Consider the following 22,179-nt stretch of genomic DNA (forward strand, 5'->3'; position numbering starts at 1 on the left):
CAGATTCTGCAAGGTAAATTGTTGTTGTTGTTGTTTAAGGTAAGTTGTTCCAGACTGCATCAGCCCACATGTCCAAAAGAACCTGCTCTGCTGCTCTTGCTCACCCTCTCTCTGTTCTATTCACACTCTCATTTGCTCATGGTCATCTGCCATTTGTTGGAAATCAGCAAACATTACTGCCCTGCATAAAAAAGGTGCAAAAACAGATTCCTGCAACAACAGACCAATCAGCCTTCTCCCAATCATCAGCAAGGTTATGGAATGCATCATCGCTTCCGACATTAAATCCTTCTTCATCTCTAATGGCCTGATATCCGATCATCAATTTTGATCCAGACCTGATCACTCTACCCTGGACTTGCTGCTCCTGCTTCCCAACAATAGATGGAGGAACTTAATGCCGGTCATAAAATCAGAGCAATCACTCTAGACACATTGCGTGCTTTTGATACCGTCTGGCACCCCGCCCTGCTCACCAAACTCTCTTCCTGGTGTCCAAGGCAATCTCCACTCATGGCTCGCAGACATCCTCTCCTGTCGCAGTCAACGTGTGTCCCTCAATGGAGTTCTCTCATCCACTCTTCCTGTCTATGCTGAAGTTCCTCAAGGCAGTGTTCTGGACCCATTGCTTTTACTAGTTTTCATTAATCATCTCAATGATCTCTCCGACTCTCTGGATAATCCTCTTTATCTCTTTGCTGATGACTCTACCCTTGGCTGTACCAACTGTTATCATTCAGATCCGCAAGCAGCAGCTTCTTCGCTCTCTGCACATGTGGATAAAAATCACAAGCTGGTCCAACAAATATGCCTGGTGTTGGCTTAATGGTTAGGGTGGTTGGCTTTGGAATCTTCTCTCTTTGGATTTTTCAATCCTGAGTTCAAATCCCACTCAGCTGTTGAATTAATACCAGGTAGTGTTGACTCTGCCTGTCATCCTTCCGAGGTCGGCAAAATGAGTGGCAGATTGCTGGTAACCTGTGTCAGAGTGGTGACCCATCAGGATTGTGCCCAATAGCCATGGAAACTGCTTAGGCAGCACCAACGCTCTGCACAGAGCATGGTCCAAATGGATGGATGGATGGATAGATGGTCCAAGAAGTGGAAGATTTTTTTCAATCCTGACAAATCTCACACTCTCACTGTCTCTCCGAAAGGACCATCTATAAAACACCCCACATCGAGTTTCTCAATAATTCTCTTAAAGAACTTTCATTCAAACATTTGGGCCTCACTATCTGCCATGATATTTCCTGGGAAAGCCACATATACAAGCTGGCTTCCAAATCCAGTCACTGATTGGGCATCCTCCATCGTGTAAAGTCCTTCCTTGGCAAACCTGACCTCCTGAGCACGTACAAAGCTTTCATCCGCAGCCTGATGGAGTACTTCTCTCCCCTCTGGGCTGGTGCTCCCGCCACTCTCCTTTCTCAGCTTCAAGCTGTGCAAACAAAGGCATTTAAATTCATTGGTATCTCCGGCAATGAGGCTGAGTCTTTGGGTCTCTCACACTCTCACCACAAGGAGATCGATGGTCTTTCTGTCTTCCACCGTCTTCTCTCCGGCCCCTCCCCCCACCCTCCACCCTGTCTGCTATCTGTCCCGTACATATTTCGGCAGGGCATTTAAGGTCTGCTCTCCTGGTAAAACTACCAAAAATCAAGAATCACTGCTTACCTTCATTGTTTCATTCCTCTTTTTCCCTACCATTGGAATAAACTCCCTCTGTTCAATCCCATTCTTCATTCCAGGCCTTCAAAACAGCTTTTTACCACCATCTCTTATCGTCCCCCATCCAAAATCATGATCTTTCTCCCACCATCAATCCAACCCAAATCCATCTCCTTCAAATTCCCTGCTTTCCTTCTTGAAAGTCCCTGTTGTGTCCATCTTGTTTACCCCATGTATCCCACCCCAACCCTCTCCCTTCCACAGATCTCCATATGTCTCTGTTCTCCACTGGTTTGTGCTTCCCTCCCCCGTCCCTCTTGTCTCCTGCTCCCATTGTTATATGTTCTGTGTGTTGGCTCTTATATGAGTCTTGACATTGTATTTAAAAACAACAAAAAAGTTGTTTTATTTTGTGTAACTCTGTTCTGTCCTGTGTTTATCACTTTTACTTTACCTGTGAGATAAACATAAGTTTGGACTATACCCACCTCCTGGTTGGACAGCATTCAATAAAACAACCTTTGGGTCAGGTGACACTTGGAAAGAGGGCAGATCGAGTTGGAAAATAACTAAGTAAATTAAGTGAAAGAAAATATAAAGAGAGAATTAAAATAGAAGAAAAAGGAAAGAATGAAAAGGAGGAAATATGGAATTTTAAATAATCTGAAAATGGAGGGAAGAAGAAGAAGAAGAACTCCCTCCCCTTTTCCCTTCACTTACAATGACTTCTCAAGTTGTTGCGATCCAGTTCCATCGCCTCCGGATGCTCCACCAGCCCTTCTGTGGAAGTGAGTAAAATGAACATAAATGACAATGTTAAATTCTCTTGTTTTTCATGTTTATGAAGATTTTTTTGGGGTTTTTTTTAGCCAAATATTGAAATACGACAAACGTGGGGGAAAAGAAATGGAATCAACATTTTGTATTAAAGTATAATTCAATTTTCATTGATTCATTAAGGAAATTTCACAACATTGTATACACTACCCTCTATCATACTGAAATTGAATCCTGAGAAATGTTTGACATTGGATGTTTGCTTTTCATGAATAGAGACACCACCTGTCACCATTACACTTGAAAACCAACTTTTCCAGTGATGTAGCATCATCAACGTCATTGGTGTTGTTGTTCAACCAAATCTGAAGTGGGACGCCCAAGTGAGCAGCACGGTGAACCGTCGGAACAGCCGGCTTGAGATTCTTCATGGTCGGAAACACCATGGTCCACCTTCATGCGATTTATTAACCATCTTCCTAAGTTTGGTTCGGCCTGTGCTAGAATATGCTGCACCTGTCTGGTCAGGTGGGATTACAAAACAGTGGAACGAATCCATCGAGCATGTGCAGAAATGCACACCGAATCATCCCAGGTAGAGACTATATCCGATACATGAATGCCACTCAAGAGCCGGGCATTGATATTTTCAGTACCAGACTCGACCAACTCATACACTACTGGTCAAAAGTTTTAGGACAACCCCATTTTTCCAGTTTTTACTGAAATTTAAGCAGTTCAAATCCAGTGAATAACCTGAAATGGTACAAAGCTAAGCGATAAACTGCCAGAGGTTTTAAAAAAAAAAAAGTTTAGGCTATCCAAAACTGAAAAATAATGTAAATTTTAGTTGTTAAAAAAGGCCCTTTTCAGGGAACAAGTAATGGGTTAGCAACTGCAGCTGTTCTGCAGCATTGGAAGTAAATTAAGCCGTTGATACAAACACTTCCTACAGGTGTCCCACCTTTTATTGATTAGTTACAAACCCTCTGTTTGTATAAAAGCAGTGTTGGAACAGACTGTTGCTGCACCCTCTGAATCATTATTTAGACAATATTGTGTCAGGTATGAATGTCCGGTGTCCTTATTGATTGGCCACATATGGTCCATATTTATACATTTGACTCATTTAAACATTCAGTAATTGCATTAATCAGGTGTCTGGATTCAAACCATTGTCCTGGCTGCTTCAAATTGTGTTTCCAAGCTTTTGCCTTCGTTTTACAGTTTGCTTTACGATGTGTTAAAACGTATTACCAACACGCCAGCCGATGTCCTTGTCAGAGTCCTGCTTCTGCAGGCTGTTGTGAATTCCAGTGTGGAGTGACAACAATCTTAGAGAACTACAAAGGATTTGCTTCTGTTTATGAATATGTGCCGGCACTCTCTCACTGTTTGAAGCGTGAGGAAGAAGCTGTTTACTGCTAATTCTCCCCGAGGGCCGCAGGGAAGGGGGGGGGGGGAAGCCCACTTGCACCTTTATTTCTTGCTTTGCCTTGCTTTTCTCCGCCTAGTAATAGGTTTTATACATGAAAGTTTTGCAGCGTAACCTTTAGTGTGGTACAGGGTCTGACTGCTGTGGTTGGTCCCTGTGCCACTTCCGCTTGCAAGTGCTGTGCTGCTTCAATAAACCGCAGATTCGAGAACCCTCAGTTGACTCACCTCAATTATTGGGCGGGACTGAAGGGTGTTCATCACATATTGTACTGCAGGAAGTAGTATATTGCTATAATAATGGCGAGAAAAAGACAATTAACAAAGGAAGACTGACAGACCATGATAACCCTTAAAAGTGGAGGTCTTTCCTTTAGGGAAATTGCCAAGTAAGTCAAGGTATCAGTGAGTACAGTTTCCTACACCATCAAAAGGCACTTGGAAACTGGAGGAAACTCTGACAGGAAGAGGGCTGGCAGACCCAAAGCCACAACACAATCAGAAGACAAGTTTCTGAGAGTCAACAGCTTCTGTGATCGGCGGCTCACAGGACAGCAGCTTCAAGCACAGTTTAACACTGATCGAAGCAAGGAAGTCTCAGTTTCAACTGTGAAGAGAAGACTTCGAGCTGCAGGTTTGACAGGTCGAGTGGCAGTAAGAAAGCCATTGCTAAGATGACAAAATAAGAAAAAGAGGCTTTCCTGGGCCATGAAGCACCACCAGTGGACTACTGAAAACTGGAAGAAGGTCTTATGGACCGATGAATCAAAATTTGAAATCTTCGGTTCATCACGCAGGGTTTTTGTACGCCGTCGAGTAGGCGAAAGGATGGTTCCTCAGTGTGTGACACCAACTGTCAAACATGGAGGAGGAAGCGTGATGATCTGGGGTTCTTTTGCTGGATCCAGAGTTGGCAACTTGTACAGTGACTGGCACCCTGAACCAAAAGGGCTACCACAGCATTTTGCAGTGCCATGAAATACCTCTGGTCTATGCCTAGTTGGTCAGGGGTTCATCCTACAGCAAGATAACGACCCAAAACATACCTCCAGGCTATGTCAGAACTACCTTAGAAGAAAAGAACAAGACGGTCGGCTTCAAAGCATGGAATGGCCAGCACAGTCTCCAGACTTATACCCCATCGAGCTGGTTTGGGATGAACTGAACATAGGGTGAAACCAAAGCAACCTACAAGTGCAACACATTTGTGGGAACTTCTGCAACAGTGTTGGGAAGAACTTTCCGAACAATATTTGATTTCCATTGGAGGAAGAATGCCCCGAGTATGTTTGGCTGTTATATCTGCAAAATGTGGCTACTTCGATGAATCAAAGATTAGATTAAATTTTGTTCAAGAACACAATTCCATGATTTCTTTATTTATCTGAAATTGTTTATTTGTTCTGTGCTTTAATTTCAGAGTACATTGAAACATTAAACTGCTTAAATTTCAGGAAAAACTGGAAAAATGGGGGTGTTCTAAAACTTTTGACCGGTCGTGTAGCTCTCTTTTGTACAATCCCCACTGGAGCCATATTTCGAAATTACATTACCTATTACAATCAATTCAATCCCATGTGTAGATCACATGAATCACTCGTAGGCTTGTGGATATTTGGTGGTGTACCGAAAGGTAGAGGAACAGCCCTATTCCCTACCTTACCCGATTGTTCAATCATGACATCAATACATATAGCTCACAGTGGTTTCCTTTACGTCAATAATTATTGTCTGTTGGTTCTGCTGATGGATTACGAATTGCTGAATCGAATTCATTTATGAATCTAAGTACATATACTCTTACAATATTTAATCCGGGTATTGGAATTACTATTTTTATTTTCAATTTCCACATTTGGTGTATATTATATTTTTAGTGTCCATTTTTAGCTTGTCTGAAAGTGAAATTTGATCTCATTATCTGCCATGATCTTTCCTGGGAAAGCCACATCTCCAAGCTAGCCTCAAAAGCTAGTTGCCGATTGGACATCCTCCATCGTGCAAAGTCCTTCCTTGGCACACCTGAGCTCCTGACCATGTACAAAGCTTTCATCTGCAGCCTGATGGAGAACTGCATTCCCCTCTGGGCTGGTGCTCCTGCCTCTCACTTTTCTCGGCTTCACGCTGTGGAAACCAAGGCATTGAAGATCATTGGTATCTCCCACAATAAGGTTGAGTCTTTGGGTCTCTCACTGTCTCACCGAAGGCAGGTCCGTGGTCTTTCTGGCTTCTACTGTCTTCTCTCCAGCCTCCCCCCCAACCCCACTCCATCTGCTATCCATCCCACCCAAGTTTCCACAGGATGCTCAAGGTCCACCAGCAACCACCTTCTGGTAAAACTACCAAAATGAAGAATCACTGCTCACCTTCATTCTTTCATTCCTATTTTTTCCCGCCTTTGGAACAAACTCCCACATACTCTTCAATCCCACTCTTCCCTCCAGATCTTCAAAACAGCTGTTCACCATCTATTATCTTCCCCCATCCAAAACCATGATCTTTTCTTCCCCCATTAATGCACCCCAAACACACCTCCTTCAAATTCCCTGCTTTCCTTCCTGAAAGTCCCTGCAGTACCATTGATTACCCTGTGTACCCCACCCCATCCTGCTTCCTTCCACAGATCTCCTCATGTCTCTGTTCCCCACTGTTTTGTGCTTCTCTCTCCCATTCCTCTTGTCTCTTGCTCCCCTTGTTATACTTCCTGTGTGTTGGCTCTTATATGAGCCTTGGCATTGAATAAAAATAAATAAATAAATAAATTCTGGGGATTACTGCCACTTTACCCATTGACTATTACATCATCCGATCTAACACGTCACATTAGATCTTCGTGTCTGTTGTTTGTGTGATTTGTAACAATATAGAATGATTTTAAATTTTTGTCTGACTGCCAGGCAGGCAGAGTAAAAAAAATATCTCACTCCCATCTGCACATGTGTGATCAGGACGAATTCAGAGCGAAAGTACGGTAAAACTCGTCGTCTCGTCTCCGTCTTCCAATTCATGTTCTGATTAGTGTTCAAAATACAGCATTCAATTTAATTAAGTTGTTACTCGATCATAAACTGATGATCATAAGCTGATTAGACAGACAGATGGATGGAAATGAAGAAATTCCTTCACCCCACTTTTTGCTTTGCATGCGTGGGGTAACTACAACTATTCACAACCTCAAAGGCTTTGTCCATAGCACATCAGATTAATGGCCTGTCCAATGGTCTTGCACCTCCACAATCCATCTGTCTCTCCTGGAATAGTTAGAATCTAAAACTATCAATATTGTTGCGGTTCTAGGAACCGCATGTCTCCAAGGCAATGGCATCCAACATATAGTTGTCCCCAGACAGTTAACCCATTAATATACATTTCGTTAGTCCCTTCCCTCTTGTCTAATGGGTCAAACGGGATGTCCGTTGCAGGGATCTCATAGCTAGGTCTGTTTACACCACTCTAACTTCATTTCTACTCTTCTTTTCTGCTTATTCCTGAGGTAAGTCCGAATTTGGTTCCTCGCGTCAGCCAGCAGGCACTGCACTCGGACACCCACCCGTGGAAACCGCAGCTGCGCCCTTTAAGGCCCTGTCACACGCTGACGATTTAGCCAGCGTATGCCGACGTATGAAAAATTTGTCTAAAACGCTGGCACACATCGAATACGTATGGGTAAGTTTTGTATACGTTAAGAGCACGCTGGCATACGTCGTAGTACGCTGGCATACGTCATAGTATGCCGAGCTGTTAGACAAATTTTCCATGCTTGAAATTTTTCGACGTATGCCAGTGTATGACTCACACGTTCCGCATACGCTGGCCATAAGTTGTAGGCACGTTACACGATCATTGACACACGTCGACACACGTTACTTGTAAGTTACTCATAAGTCGAAACACGTCGGGGTAATGTTTAGCGTCAGTGTTCCAGACTCCCTGGGTTTTTTTTTTTGTTTTTTTTTCTTCGGTATGACGGTAATATTGACACTTCGATTTCAAGCGCGGTTATAATATAATATAATTAATCGGCTGCCACTCAACGATTTAAATCATAACCGCACTAGAAATCGAAGTGTCAACATCACCGTCATACCGAAGAATAAAAAAACCAAAAAATAAAAATAAAAAAACCAGGGAGTCTGGGACACTGACGCTAAATATTACCTCGACGTGTTTCGACTTATGAGTAACTTACAAGTAATGTGTGTCGACAATCGCATAACGTGCCTTCAACTTATGGCCAGCGTATGCGGAACGTATGAGTCATATGCTGGCATACGTGGAAAAATTTTGAGCATGCTTAAAATTTGTCGACGTGCTCGGCATATTATGACGTATGCCAGCGTGCTTCAGCGTGCTCTTAACGTATACAAAACTTAGCCATAACGTATTCGACGTGTGACAGCGTATTCGGCAAATTTTTCATACGTCGGCATACGCTGGCTAAAACGTCAAGGTGTGACAGCGGCTTGACACTTCGATGTCTAGTGCGGTTATGATTTAAATCGTTGAGTGGCAGCCGATTAATTATATTATATTATAACCGCGCTTGAAATCGAAGTGTCAATATTACGCCGACAACACGCTCAGCATTCGTTGATATAAGTTATCTATATGTTATCGAAACGTTCTGTGTACATTACCAATACGTTATGCATACGTCCAACTCGTTATGAATATGTCCAAAACTGGAAAAAAACATCAATAGTTCAGCGTACGCCAGCGTTTTACATACATTTTGATACCTTGCCATACGCTGGCTAAAACGTCAAGGTGTGACAGTGCCTTTACTGTAAGCAATGGGTCCTCGCAGAGGCCAACACTTGCAGCACGTGTCACGGCCAGGGGGGGGGGGGGATAGGAGAGCCGCAATGACACTACAGCAGCGAGTGGAGGCGGCGGAAATACCCTCGAAGGAGCTTCTGCCACAAGCTCGAGATTATCGTCTGACGTTTCCAATGATCTGGGATGAGATTACTGGTTGCATTGAAAAGGCATACGGATGAATATCTCTTTAAAGATGCTGCAAGGATGTTGTTTTTCACAACACAGAAGCAAATGACCCAATATCGGCGAGAGCGTGGATGGCAGCTTGGTGCCAATAACTACATTGTCAGAGGCCGACAACAGAAAGACAACAACCACGCCACGTTGTATGGAACACAAGTGTGCAGGACACGAGTGGCTCGTTCTTTTCAATCCATTTCTCCATTTACTAATACATACATATATATATATATATATATATATATATATATATATATACATATATATATATATACATATACATACATATATATACATATATACGTATATATGTATATATATATATATATATATATATATATATATATATATATATATATATATATATATATATATATATATATATATATATATATATATATATATATATATCCACCCTCTTTTCCGTCCAAATCTCCATTTCTCCAGCTGATACTAATATCTATATTCTGTTTCATTCCAAACCTCCATCTAATAATTATATCCGATCTATCCCCTCAATACCTGAAACAGATCGGAGTTGGCCACGCGCACATGACGGCAGATACGGGTGAATGCACGCGTGGCCACGTCGGCCATGGCGGATCCGCGCGTGCTGTGCGGGGCATGCTCGATGGCAGGCAGTCCCGTGTGCCGCAAGTGGCACGTCATTATCGCACAGAGCAGGGCACGAATGGCACACATCTTGTTCGGGTCTGTGCATGGGTTTGCCATAACATCTTACCATCGATCCTCGCTGGCAGCCGTGAGTGTCCTCGTCCGTGGGGACTTCTTCTCGCCTCTCCAGCCAGTAAAGCCGCGATCAGGCAGAGGTGTGCTGTACAGCTCGGGCTGTGTGGCGCATCGCAGAGCAGGCACATTGACCAACGCTAGCCAGGGATGCCTGGGTGGGCATGCAGGGCCGACACGACCCTCGGCCGGTCATCGGGGCATGGTTCGGGAGTTTGGGCAAGGCAATTCATGTCGTGGAGTTCGGAGCGAGACGATCCCAAAGCTTGGGGTCATCTTGCTGGAAGTGGAGTGGAACCGCTTCCGGCCATCACAACTGGCCCGCGCAGGGGCTCGGGCCAATCAGAGCACCCGATTTGGGTGACGACAAATCGCTTCGGGGTGCCCCCCCCCACCCCGCACTGTGGGGCCTATAAAGGGCAGGTCGCAACGCTGTCCATAGTTCCAGTTTGGCGTCCTGCCCATCGCTGCGGTCGGCTCGTCCCGTCCTCTGCCTGGCCTGGGATCGATCTCCCCGCCCGTCTTCGCCAACTCGCTCTTGACTCCTCCTTCTACACCCGCCTTTCTGTCGTCACCATCGGCTGACTCCGCCTCCTCCACCTCCACCCATTCGCCTGCGACTCCGCTTTCTCCACCCAAAGTCCCTCCTTCGCGCCTGACGGTCGCGCCACCATTCTCTGGATTGACGCTTGGCTGCACGAGTGGAGACAACGCGCCAGCTCTTAAGAAGGTATCGCCCAGCAGAGCATCCCCCCAAAACGTATTGGTGGCACATTCGGGTAATCGTGCAAGGTACTGAGAGACCGTTAGCCTCATCTCCTCTCCTTTCTCTTCATTAACTCCTCTTCAGTGTGTGTGTGTGTGTGTGTGTGTGTGTGTGTGTGTGTGTGTGTGTGTGTGTGTGTGTGTGTGTGTGTGTGTGTGTGTGTCATGGCGCCTTTCCTCGTTTAAGTTAAGATTGCAGAATTATTTTGGGTTAAATCTGTTCTGTGTCTGCTTTCGTAAGTTGCTTGTATTATTGCCGCTGCTCACATTTCTTTACATCCCTGCGTTACACACAACAATAAAACTATTCACTGTGCCACATATCTTTCCTCGCCTGCTTGTATATAAATTATTATTAGAAATGTTCCCTGCTCATTTTTGTCTTTATTTCCTTGATCCAGCATGGTCCAAATCCTAGCTTAGCCGGGACTTTATCCCCAACGATCCGTTCCTTTTAGCCGGACGTCTTTGGCAGTGTTGCTCAGCTGCATCTGATCCGGTTAGGACAAGGCGTACCGAGGGCATGTCCCCTGGTAATTAGATCACGTGATTAATTAGGTAACCTGGATAACCCATAGACGGAAGACCAGAGGTCACGGGGTCGAGTTATTGGCATTCACGGTCGGTTAGCGACCCGCCGTGTCACGGAATTATCTGTGTGTGACAGCCTACAATTCCGGGGAGTCTGGTGGGAGCCGAAATAGCTTCCCCCCACCCCCTCCACCACCCCAGTAGCCTTCGCACCCAGACCCCTGGCCCGCAACAATATTATTGTCATCGCGCATGACAAGACCAAAGCATAAGATCTGCTGCTCTCACATTGCAGAAGGTAGTGGACCCTCTCTTATTTCCCATTTCCTCCAGTGTTGATCCCTCTGCTCTCTTAGACCTCTGACCATCCCTAGTTTATCGAGGATGAACCCGTTCTTACAGTCAACCCTTCCGATCAAACTCCCAATATCTCTACTCTCTGCAAATTTCCACTCCTTTATCTGATTTGTGGAACTGCTTTCCGAAGATGATTCAATCCAAATTTTCCATCCATGGACATCAAATACATGTTATACCAGCATATCGTGTCACCACCCATCACTACCTGCAAATATTTCTGCCCTTGTGAACCCCACCTCACTGAAGCCTTGTGCTTTCAGGTGAGGATATTTCCTGCCCTCCCATGTTTAGTTTTTTTTTTTTTCCTATTCGTTGGTAACCTTTCTCGTTACATCCACATGCTGTGTACACCTGTTGCACCACTGAATCCATGTTGGTTTTTTGTCCTCTGTGACATCACTCTTCCTGAACCATGATTTAGTATACAAAAAACAAACAAACAAACAAAAAAAAAACATTGCCTCTTGTTCCTTTCTCGACTTTTCTCTTCCCGTTTCCCTTCCATATTTGTGTCACATTTTGTGTTCCCATTTTGTCTTCTTGAGGAAATGTCCAGTTTGTGTCACTCACCCTGGATCTTCTCCAGGAAGTTCATATTGAGCTTGATTAGTATATCCAAATTCTTCTCCTCCTTCGAGAAGTCCAGAACAGTGAGCGGTGTGATCTTCACAGATTTATAGTTTGACATGGTCTCGAGCCTTGGAATAAAAAGGACAAACATCAGTTAAACAATTTTTTGGAGGAGAGAATATTGTTACAATAATACATTTTTTACATAGCAAAACAAGTTATCTGTAAAAGAGTGGTAAATAATTAAAAATCCACTATTAAAAGGCAATGTGTGTGTGTGTCAACGTGTGTCCTCCTCCATAACTCCAAAACTATAAAACCTAGCAGCCTGAAACTTTGCATGCAGATGAAGAAAACTCCAAGGAAGGGCAAGAGTGAAAATTGGATGTTTGGGTTAATTAAAACACTCCATTTGAAGATCATTAATGGCCTTATTTAATTATATCTTTCACGATCTTCGGCCACCTTGCTGTCTGGGGTCTCAAGCTGCCATGTTTTTTGGCCTGCTGAACCATGCTTTGACTTGGAACAGGCCGCAACAATTTCTTAATGATAAAGTATGATGTTTTCACTTTCCTCACTCATATTATTGAATGTCTGTTCATCATAGCTACAAATCGCTGGGTATATTGCAGTACTTATAAATGCCTGGAGACGCCAGTGCTTGTGGCTTTATTTCATTTGCGCATATGAATGACTGAGAGAATCTCTTTAACTAAGCAGAATTGCAAAAGTTAAGCTCCACATTTGAAATCATCAGCAGTTTCGACTCCTGAAAAAGTGTTGATTTCTCCAATTCGGACATTGTCTGGGCATTTCCTGGTGCATAGTTGTATCGACGGCAATTGGTAATCACTTGCCAAGCCAGGCGTTCCATTGGAGTGCTTGCTTGAGTGCTTAAGCCACTTACCGAGCTGTACAGTGCAGTTTGTGTCAGTTGATAGCAGTACAGTTTGTATCCCGATCAGGAGGTACATTCAACAGTTACTCCAAGGTGGAGGTACGTATACAGCACACACCGACATGGTCCATATGGGTAGACTTGGATCTGTATGGACTCTCCGCGGGTGTGTGGACATGCCATGCCTGTTACAGGTGCAATGGTGGCACAGTTTCATCCCGTGTCTTATGGAGGGAGGTTCTATCAGGTTTTCCTTTGTCATAGTGTCTGTTTCTAAAGCATTTGGTTATTGGATTTGTTTTACAAAGGTTATATGTTTCTCTTTGCAAGTTTCAAAGCAAAATATATTTGATGACGTCCAATTTCTGAGCCGTTTGCCGTATTTTCTAAATTACCGAGCCAATTTTTTTTTCCACCCGTCACACACAGTTGTTTATAAAGATTTATGCTTGCAAACATCTCACTGAAACGTCTATATAAATGTGATGTCGTTTTCAGTGTAAGCTACTCAAGATTTCTGGGTTTTATACAGCATGTACTGTAGTCGGTAATCACACCGACTCCAATCTGTCAAATCCCGAAAAATTGCCGATATCGGGCAAGCATCATCTGTGTGTGTGTTTGTGTGGTGTGGTATGGTGTTCACAAAGCATGACATTCTCTCTGATAATTTCCTGACCCCTCATATATATATATATATATATATATATATATATATATATATATATATATATATATATATATATATTTATATCTCTCTCTCTCTCTCTCTCTCTCTCTCTCTCTCTCTCTCTCTCTCTCTCTCTCTCTCTCTCTCTCTCTCTCTCTCTCTCTCTCTCTCTCTCTCTCTCTCTATCCATATCAGGACGGTCATCATGTCTGGACAGTGGTTATCTCCATACTCCATGTGTCGGGGTGGCGTTTATGTCCGGACGGGAGTTTGTCTCCAGACGTGTCTGGGCGGTGTTATATATAGTATGACCGGTAGAAAATGGATACAAGACATTTTTTTGTCCATCTTCATTGTTGTTCTATGCAGAATCATTTTGATGAGACAGTGTGAATGGTAATGAACACCCCACCACATGTCTGCCTTTCCTCCCCCCCCACCCCCCACTCCTCACTCTCCCTCCTCTCTCTTTCCCCCTCTATTTCCTCTCTCTTTCCCCCTTCGTTTTCTCTCTCCCACCCCCCCCCAATCTCAGTGTTCCTGTCAGTGAAGCGACGGGGGGGGGGGGGGGGTATTTCCCAGTATAAAATGAATTGAGTGTATTTTTGCATTTGTTAGCAAATGTTAGCAAAATGTTAGCAAAACATTTTTGCAAAAACTATGGAGAGTATGGAAATAGTGGGTCAGTGAGGGTTGAAGAGAATGAGGTGTGCGTTTTGGAAAGATTAAGCCAATGATGACTGACATTATTGAAAGACAAGATGAAGAGCACAAGGCAAGCAACACACACAGGGAGTCAGTTGGCCCTGGACTCGACTTCCTGACAGGAGAGATGGACAGAAGAAAGAGCAAGTTCAGAAGTGAGGGGATAGAAAACCATCCGTCTGCAGTTGGCTAGACCTGGGTGAGAATGATCCAACAATGTGTTTGTGGTGGGTCGTGGGACAGTATCATTCTCGGAAGTAATGCTTGTTACTGTTTACTGGTTAGTGTTTCCATCTGAGCTTCTGGTCTGGAACAAGATGCAGGGATTTCAAGTTCAAATGTAATAAACCACATCTTTGTCCATTGTCCATCAATCTCCTTGTAATTCATGTTAATGAACACTATCTACTCATGTCTTTGTCTTGTACTATTAGGCAGTGTATTGTGTTCAGTGCAAGGATAACATAAGATTCCATATGGAAGGGATTGTATATATTTTAAGACTCAATAATGTTTGTTGGGTGAGACATTAATTGGAAGAGTTGATTGAAGTGAAACGATGACAAGTATTAATATTGTAGTTAAATTTTCAGTCGAGTGAAAAGATCACGAGTGTTCCCCAATTTCTGGCTGTTTCCAGATGTTGAGCCATGTAATGAGGGTGAGAAATTTCTCATGACATTCAGATAGAGAACAATCTCGTAATTATGGGTAGTTTCTTGAAGGAAGGGCTTTCATGAATGTTCTTGGACTGAGTATATAATGCGTATGTAGAAGAAGTGAGTAGAGAGGAATATTCATTTACACCCGAAAAGCCTTGATCAATTCATTCCGTTGATGATTGTCCCACCATCAGTTCTGCCTTGCTCATCCATGAGCCTCACTTATGTAAAGAACAAAAAAAGTCCTTTGATATTCGAAACACACAAAATGAGGAAAGGAGGAGGTGAAGAGATAGATCTTAGGCATATTCGGAAAGGGAGAGAGTTGGTGGAGCATCTGTTTGGAGAAGTGGAGGAGGAGGAGAGCATGATGGCAGGAGGGGGGCAAGGAGTTGGAGTGCTTATTGGAGGGGTGTGACTGCTGGGGAGGATGTGGGGTAGCTGTGGGGAAATGTACAAGAAAGGATCGCAGTAAGTAGAGAAGGCAAAATGACTCATTGTTGACAGCACTTGTAAGTATCACTCCAGTTTGTGTCATCTGAGGTCCATCACAGAATCACAAACATATTGGACAGGATGGAAAAGTGGGTTAATGAAGGTCCATCACAAATCATTGCTATGTTTATTTCCTTGTTGTGGAAATTTTCGGTTTTGGAGCTGACAAGGAAGGTTGGTTAGGAAAATGAAGAATGGGAAAGAATGGAAATGGGAATGGAAAAGAAAATGAAGTAAGTGGTGAAGGATGATGGAAAGATGAGCACAGGAGAGGAGAGAACTATCAGAAAAGTAGACTAGATGAATAAAAACAGAACATCCGTTCTTGTATAGACAAGCACATGCAGAATGACAGTGGGAATGAATGAGTTGGGCTTCAGAGGAGGGAAAAGCGTTTGGTTATCATAACGCACATGAAGCACAAAGTGGGATGAAGCAATTGGTTCATTCTGTCCGTGTACAGATGTCAGTCTATGATCGAGGAACTTCTTCATTTCAATGTTTTATATTTTGAAAACTGTAGAGAACAAACCGCCTTGTCGGCACTTCCAAAAACCTCCAGTTTAGCAAGACTTGGACAATATAGCCCCTTACCGAGAGCGGCTTTCTGTCTTGTTTGGGGCGATTTCCGTTAAAAAAAAAAATAAAAGAAAGTAATTTTCCATCATTTTGACCAATTAAATTTGCCGTTCATGCTGTGTTGAGAGCTTTAATAAATAGCTTTAAGGTGAGAAGGATGGGAGAGAACGAAGATAAGGAGAGATAGAGAAATGAACAAAACAAGATAAACTCAAATGAGGATCACAAGGGAGGGAACAAAATGTGGTGGGATGAGGAATGAGGAGTTGAGGGGTGAAGACTGAAGAAGTGAGGGGTATGGCTGCTTGAGAAACGATTTTATCAGAAGAGGGAATGTCAAGGAGCTTTACAGAGAGGAAAGTGAGAAGGAAACAAAGATTGTGATTTAACATCTGGAGAAAGAAACAAGAACATGAGGAGTAAAAACAATTAACAAAACAGAGTTTGTAAAGATTTAAAGGAACTTCATGAAGTTTGTGTCCCACCAATAATAAAAAGGGCATTTATAATGACCCTCCTTCCTCAGTCAACCAAAAACTTTTTTTTTATTATGTATACCTTGTCGAGGCTCATGTGAGAGCTTACACACAATGCACAGCAAGGGAGGCATGAGACAAGAGGGGCGGGAGTGGGAAGGACAAAACAGTGGGGAACAGACATTAGGAGATCTGTGGAAGGGAGAGGGAAGGGTGGGGAACATGGGGAATACAAGATGGACATTCCAGGGACTTTCAGGAAGGAAAGCAGGGAATTTGAAGGAGGTGGGATTGGATGGATTAACGGCGGTAGAAAAGATCAAGGATTTGCATGGGGGGGAGGGTGATAATAAGTGGTGGTGAACAGCTGTTTTGAAGGCCTGGAAGGAAGAAAGGGATTGAACAGAGTGAGGGAGTTTATTCCAAAGGTGGGAAAAAAAGAGGAATGAAAGAGTGAAGGTGAGCAGTGATTCCTGATTTTGGTAGTTATATCAGAAGGGGGTTGTTGGTGGATAGATCATTTATAGATCAGAAATGGGGAAGGAAATCAAGGGAGGAAAAGAGTCAAAAACACACGAGGACAACTGAGTAACCTGAATAAGTAACATCTTGTTCACCTCCTGTATCCACCCATCACCATTATTTCTCATTGTGTCTGCATCTGTGTCCGTCTCTGTGTCCGTTCCCTCATCCTCGCTGTTGGTGTTCCCCTCTCTTTCTTCTGTTCCTTTTGTTATTATTCATCCTGGGTCAGTTCTGTTCTCACTCCTCCATGAGCCTCGACAGTATACCAACAAAAACAACAAATATATCAAGACATTCAGGACTCACAAGAACAGAAATGAACACAACATGAAGCAAATGAAAAAACAACAACAGAAATAATCTGGGGGGAAACCTTTCTCCTTGAAGGAGCGAAGTCGGCCTCGTCTGCTTTGTGAGAAGGGAGAAGTGAAAGCTCTTTTATGGATAATCTCCATGTTAAATAAATATATAAATAGGATGTGGGCTTAAACGGGAAGATTAGAATAACCTTTCTTTCCTTCGAGCTCCAGTGACTATTCCAGGTACACTCACATAAAGTGGGACATAAAATCACGATGGAGCCAACAAGTTTGGCATTTTTGAGAATGTTTTTTTGTGAAGTGTAAACAGCTCGACAAGGTGAGGATTATAAATATCTTCAAATGTTTAAAGCATGATTGGGTTAAAAACATCAGGATGTGCTGATAACGTGTTGATAAATATCAACACAATCCAACCTTTTTAGCAGGTCCTTGGAACCCTGAAATGGAAGAAAACAAAGGATGAGATCAAGGTATTTGAATGAATAAATGAATGAATGAACATTTCTTTTTATTTATGAAATACGAGAGAGATCACCGAACATGACACCTGACACAGTGTTCAATGATATACTTCATTTTTAATAAAATTATGATTTTAAAGATCATCAAAAAACAAAATCAAGAAGTTATATATATATATATATATATATATATATATATATATATATATATATATATATATATATATATATATATATATATATATACATATATATTGTTACGGATTCGCGCCCGCCGGCGTGCTGACGGCCACGTAACTCGAATCGCGGCACGTCGCCCACCGGACGGACAATCCAGTCGTGACCCTCTCGGACTAACGCCGGGAACCAGTCACGGGTGGACCTTTCGGTCTCACCGCGATCGAGCCAATCAGCCCCCGCGTGGGATAGGGTTGCTCGCCAAATTCGACCTACCTAAGTACCCACGCGGAGGGTAGACCGGGCGATCGCACCTCGCCGCAAGTCGACTTCGGACACGGGCCACTTAAGCGACCCGTTCCGTACTATCGGGATAACCGAGCGGTGTTATCGTCGACCTCGACGGTTCGATTAATTATCGGGCGTATTCAGCCCACTACCAACCCTTTACGTGAAGCAAGATGAGGATTCAATGAAGGAAATGACGAAGCGAAGCGGGAAACAGTTCAACACAAAGCACATTTATTCGCGACGAACGGAAAGCACACATATTCAATTCCACCAAAAGCACACAGAAAAGAAAAACACAATGCAATTTACACAAAAAGCAAATGCGACAATGCAGATCTAATACCGATTACACGAGCACACGGCAACACTTATACAATTTTACTTCACAGACGGCGCCGACAACACATACCCAAAACCAAGGAAAGAATACCCTCAAGGATGAGGCGGGCCTGAGGCCGAGACCGGGTCGGGCCTACCCGTCTGGTGATGAGACGCGGAGCGGCGATGGTGCCTCAACTCCGCGGGCCTCGCGGACAGTGTCTGGTAGGGGGTGGGAAAGGGGCCCCCTTGGTCGCACTATCTCAGCGCGGGGGGAAACAGGAGGGGGTTGCTGATGCTCGGGGTATAGAGGATTTCTATTCTGCCTCGAGTCCCGCGACGAGCGTCTCCACCTCGGCCAGGTCGCGCTGTCGGCCTCCCTGGGGTGCAGCTCCCTGCACGACGCGAGCACCCCCTCGTCTGCCCTCGCCGCCTCTCCACAGCTCCGTCCCCTCCGCTCCGACTCCAACGCACACGACGACCAGCTCCTTCTTGCCAACTCCACCGCCCGCGAAGTCTTAACTCTCTCATCTCCCTCTCGACTCTACTACTCACTGGACTGACGAAGGCGGTCGCTTTTATAAGCCCCGTGGCTTCGCTCTCTCAGCTTTGACCCTCTGCCTTCGACCTTTCACCTCGCTCCCCATTGGCCCGAGAAAAAGTGGGCGTGAATGCTTTTTGATCCATAAATTTGCATATATCGATCGTCCTCCAACGCCCTGGAGGCGGGGCCAAATCGCCCCTCGCTCACCGATTGGACGGCAAAAAGTGGGCGTGTGTCGTTTTTGATCCGTTTTTGAAGCACAAAATCCGTGATTTTGTACACGCTGTTCGGCGCGCGCCCTGCACGAGTCCAACACCGGTACCCACAGGCGGCGCAAGAACGGTGGCGATGCGACGGTTGCGAGGTGTGACGGGAAGGTCGTGGCGGTTGTGGTGAAGCGGCGTTGTGGTTGGTGGTTGATGTTGTGACTGGTGGTGGTAACAATGGCGGTTGGTCCAAAATAAAGATAGCAAAAGAAAAACGGCTATCCTGAAGAGTCGCAGCACGCATAAATGACATGTATTCCCACTAGACAACGGGTTTGGGCCTAACTACACATGTACTTACCGAGATATCTCACCTAAGGGACCTGAATGGTGGTTTGCGAATTTGGTAACCACAACAATATATATATATATATATATATATATATATATATATATATATATATATATATATATATATATATATATATATATATATATATATATATATATATATTTTCACAAGGGGAAAACCAGAGATGTCAGGATAAGTCAATTTTGAAGAAACTGAAAAACAAAGTTTCAAGACTTTGGTGGACTGTTTAATAACTGTCATATAGATTTCTTTTCCAGTAAAAGGAAGAGTGATCATTGGCCGATCAAATTAAGCATGTAGCATTTGCCAAGCTTCTGTGTTATTTAATTTAAGAGCAAAGAACGAATCAATGTTGCAAACTGACATCACTGGTTATTCCCTTGTTTAATAATTGCCATGCAATTTTAACCCATGATGTGTAGCAAATTCATGCTTGTTGGTTATTCGCATACATTACATGACTTTGGTGATCACAGATTATTTTTTTCAACATTAAACGGTCATTGTTTTTTTGTTTGATTGGTGTTCAACGCCATGCTCAAGGGTATTTCGCTTATATGACGACGGATTCTCCATTTCTTACTCCGTACTACTTAATATGATGGAAAACCGGGAGGAAACTAAGGATAAACCACCCCTGCGATAGCCGGTCACCTCATGTGACTCCCTCAAATACCTAAGCAGGTTGATTGGGCGGTGGGTACATCGAATGAGGATGGGTACTCAGACGCGCTAACCATTAAGCCACGGCATGGGTCCCATAAAAGTCACAATAAAGGTTTGACCAGGCTTGAACCACGATATGCACCAACTACGGAGCCCATGATATAACCAAATAGGCCATTGTTATACTCAGAGTTTATGCTGTGTTAGTTTTACAACCTTTTATAACTTAGTTTCTCAACTCTGAATATTATGATGGAACAGTTAACATGAATGACGCAGAAAGCCAATCATATCTGAATGAAAACTTTAATTTTAATACTTTGCAGAACACAAAACCTGTGATCAAAAATAATAGATCCATGATATAACCAAATAGGTTATTGTAGTGCTCAGAGTTTATGCTGTGAAAGTTTTACAACCTTTCATTTTTTAGTTTCTCAACTCTGAATATTATGGTGGAACAGTTAACATGAATGAAAGGGAGATAACCAGGAGTAAAGTACTGACAACTCGGGGTTTCTATTTGTTCAGCTTTGATAACACTTGTTTTTTCATTGCATGGCTAAACTTTATACCATATAAATTATGTGACACCCCTGGTTATTTGTTAACGTAATATTGTGAGAGGAAACCTCATGTTGCCAACTATTGGCAGGTGCAATAACCCTGAAATTTATAAGAAGTGACATCACCGGTTTTCCCCTTGTGGTCTTCATATGTATGTATATATATATATATATATATATATATATACACATTATATATATATATATATATATATATATATATATATATATATATATATATATATATATATATACACATTATATATATATATATATATATATATATATTGTTGTGGTTACCAGATTCGCAAACCACCATTCAGGTCCCTTAGGTGAGGTATCTCGGTAAGTGCATGTGTAGTTAGGCCCAAACCCGTTGTCTAGTGGGAATACATGTCATTTATACGTGCTGCGACTCTTCAGGATAGCCGTTTTTCTTTTACTATCTTTATTTTGGACCAATCGCCACCATCACAACCACAACAACAACCACCAACCACAACGCCGCTTCACCACAACCGCCATGACCTTTACCATCACAACTCGCCACCATCGCATCACCGTCATCTCGCGCCACTCATGGGCACCGATGCTGGACTCGTGTAGGGCGCACGTTGAACAGCGTGTACAAAATCACGGATTTTCTGCTTCAAAAACGGATCCAAAACGACACACGCCCACTTTTTGCCGTCCAATCGGTGAGCGAGGGGCGAATTGGCCCCGCCCCCAGGGCGATCGATATATGCAAATTTGTGGATCAAAAAGCCTTCACGCCCACTTTTTCTCGGGCCAATGGGGAGCGAGTTGAAAGGTCAAAGGGAGGGAGGCAAAGGCGAAGGTACGGGGGGGGATAAAGGACGGTGTTCGTCAGTCAAAGGAGTCGAAAAAGTCGGAGCGAAAGAGTCAGCAGAACGGAGGCGAAGGAGTCGGAACGAGGCGAAGGAGTCGGAACAGAGAGTCAAGACTTCGCGGGCGGTGGAGCTGCTCGTCGTGTGCGTTGGAGTCGGAACGGAGGGGACGAGCTGTGGAGAGGCGGCGAGTCGGACGAAGGGTGCTCGCGTCGTGCAAGGAGCTGCGCGCCCGAGGGAGGCCGGCAGCGCGACCTGGCCGAGGTGGAGACGCTCGTCGCACATAATAAAGATCCTCTATACCCCGAGCATCAGCAACCCCCTCCTGTTTCCCCCGGCGCTGAGATAGTGCGACCAAGGGGGCCCCGTTCCCACCCCCTGCCAGGCACTGTCCACGAGGCCCGCGGGTTGCGGGGCCATCGCCGCTCCGCGTCTCATCACCAGACGGGTAGGCCCGACCAGGTCTCGGCCCCAGGCCTACCTCATTCTTGAGGGTATTTCTTTTCCTTGGTTTTGGGTATGTGTTGTCGGCGCCGT

The 22,179-nt window shown here is 43.9% G+C and overlaps 2 protein-coding genes and 1 long non-coding RNA gene across 8 annotated transcripts in view; 2 read left to right on the plus strand and 1 right to left on the minus strand.

The window, feature by feature from the left end:
* Positions 1-22,179, plus strand: part of LOC147033531 (E3 ubiquitin/ISG15 ligase TRIM25-like) — a 472,162-nt gene that overhangs the window by 348,856 nt on the left and 101,127 nt on the right. The window lies entirely within an intron of this gene.
* The window catches only part of LOC147033536 (E3 ubiquitin-protein ligase TRIM39-like), a 136,147-nt gene that overhangs the window by 74,360 nt on the left and 39,608 nt on the right, over positions 1-22,179 (minus strand). For all 3 annotated transcript variants that reach the window (XR_015051283.1, XM_085855065.1, XM_085855057.1), the window contains 3 exons: positions 17,607-17,629; positions 11,857-11,984; positions 2,392-2,451 (listed from right to left, as the gene is read on the minus strand). Coding sequence is in view for 2 of the 3 variants with exons in the window: in XM_085855065.1 (XP_085711191.1) it covers positions 2,392-2,451; positions 11,857-11,984; positions 17,607-17,629 (211 nt within the window). In the remaining variant the exon portion in view is untranslated. The remainder of the gene's footprint in view (positions 1-2,391; positions 2,452-11,856; positions 11,985-17,606; positions 17,630-22,179) is intronic.
* On the plus strand, positions 2,408-4,100 carry LOC147033537 (uncharacterized). The gene is made up of 2 exons (XR_015051581.1): positions 2,408-2,459; positions 2,725-4,100. It is a non-coding gene; the product is annotated as an uncharacterized LOC147033537 (long non-coding RNA).

This window comes from Eptatretus burgeri, chromosome 2 (assembly GCF_056783735.1).
Source record: "Eptatretus burgeri isolate ZD-2024b chromosome 2, Ebu_testis_v1, whole genome shotgun sequence".
Lineage (NCBI taxonomy): Eukaryota > Metazoa > Chordata > Myxini > Myxiniformes > Myxinidae > Eptatretus > Eptatretus burgeri.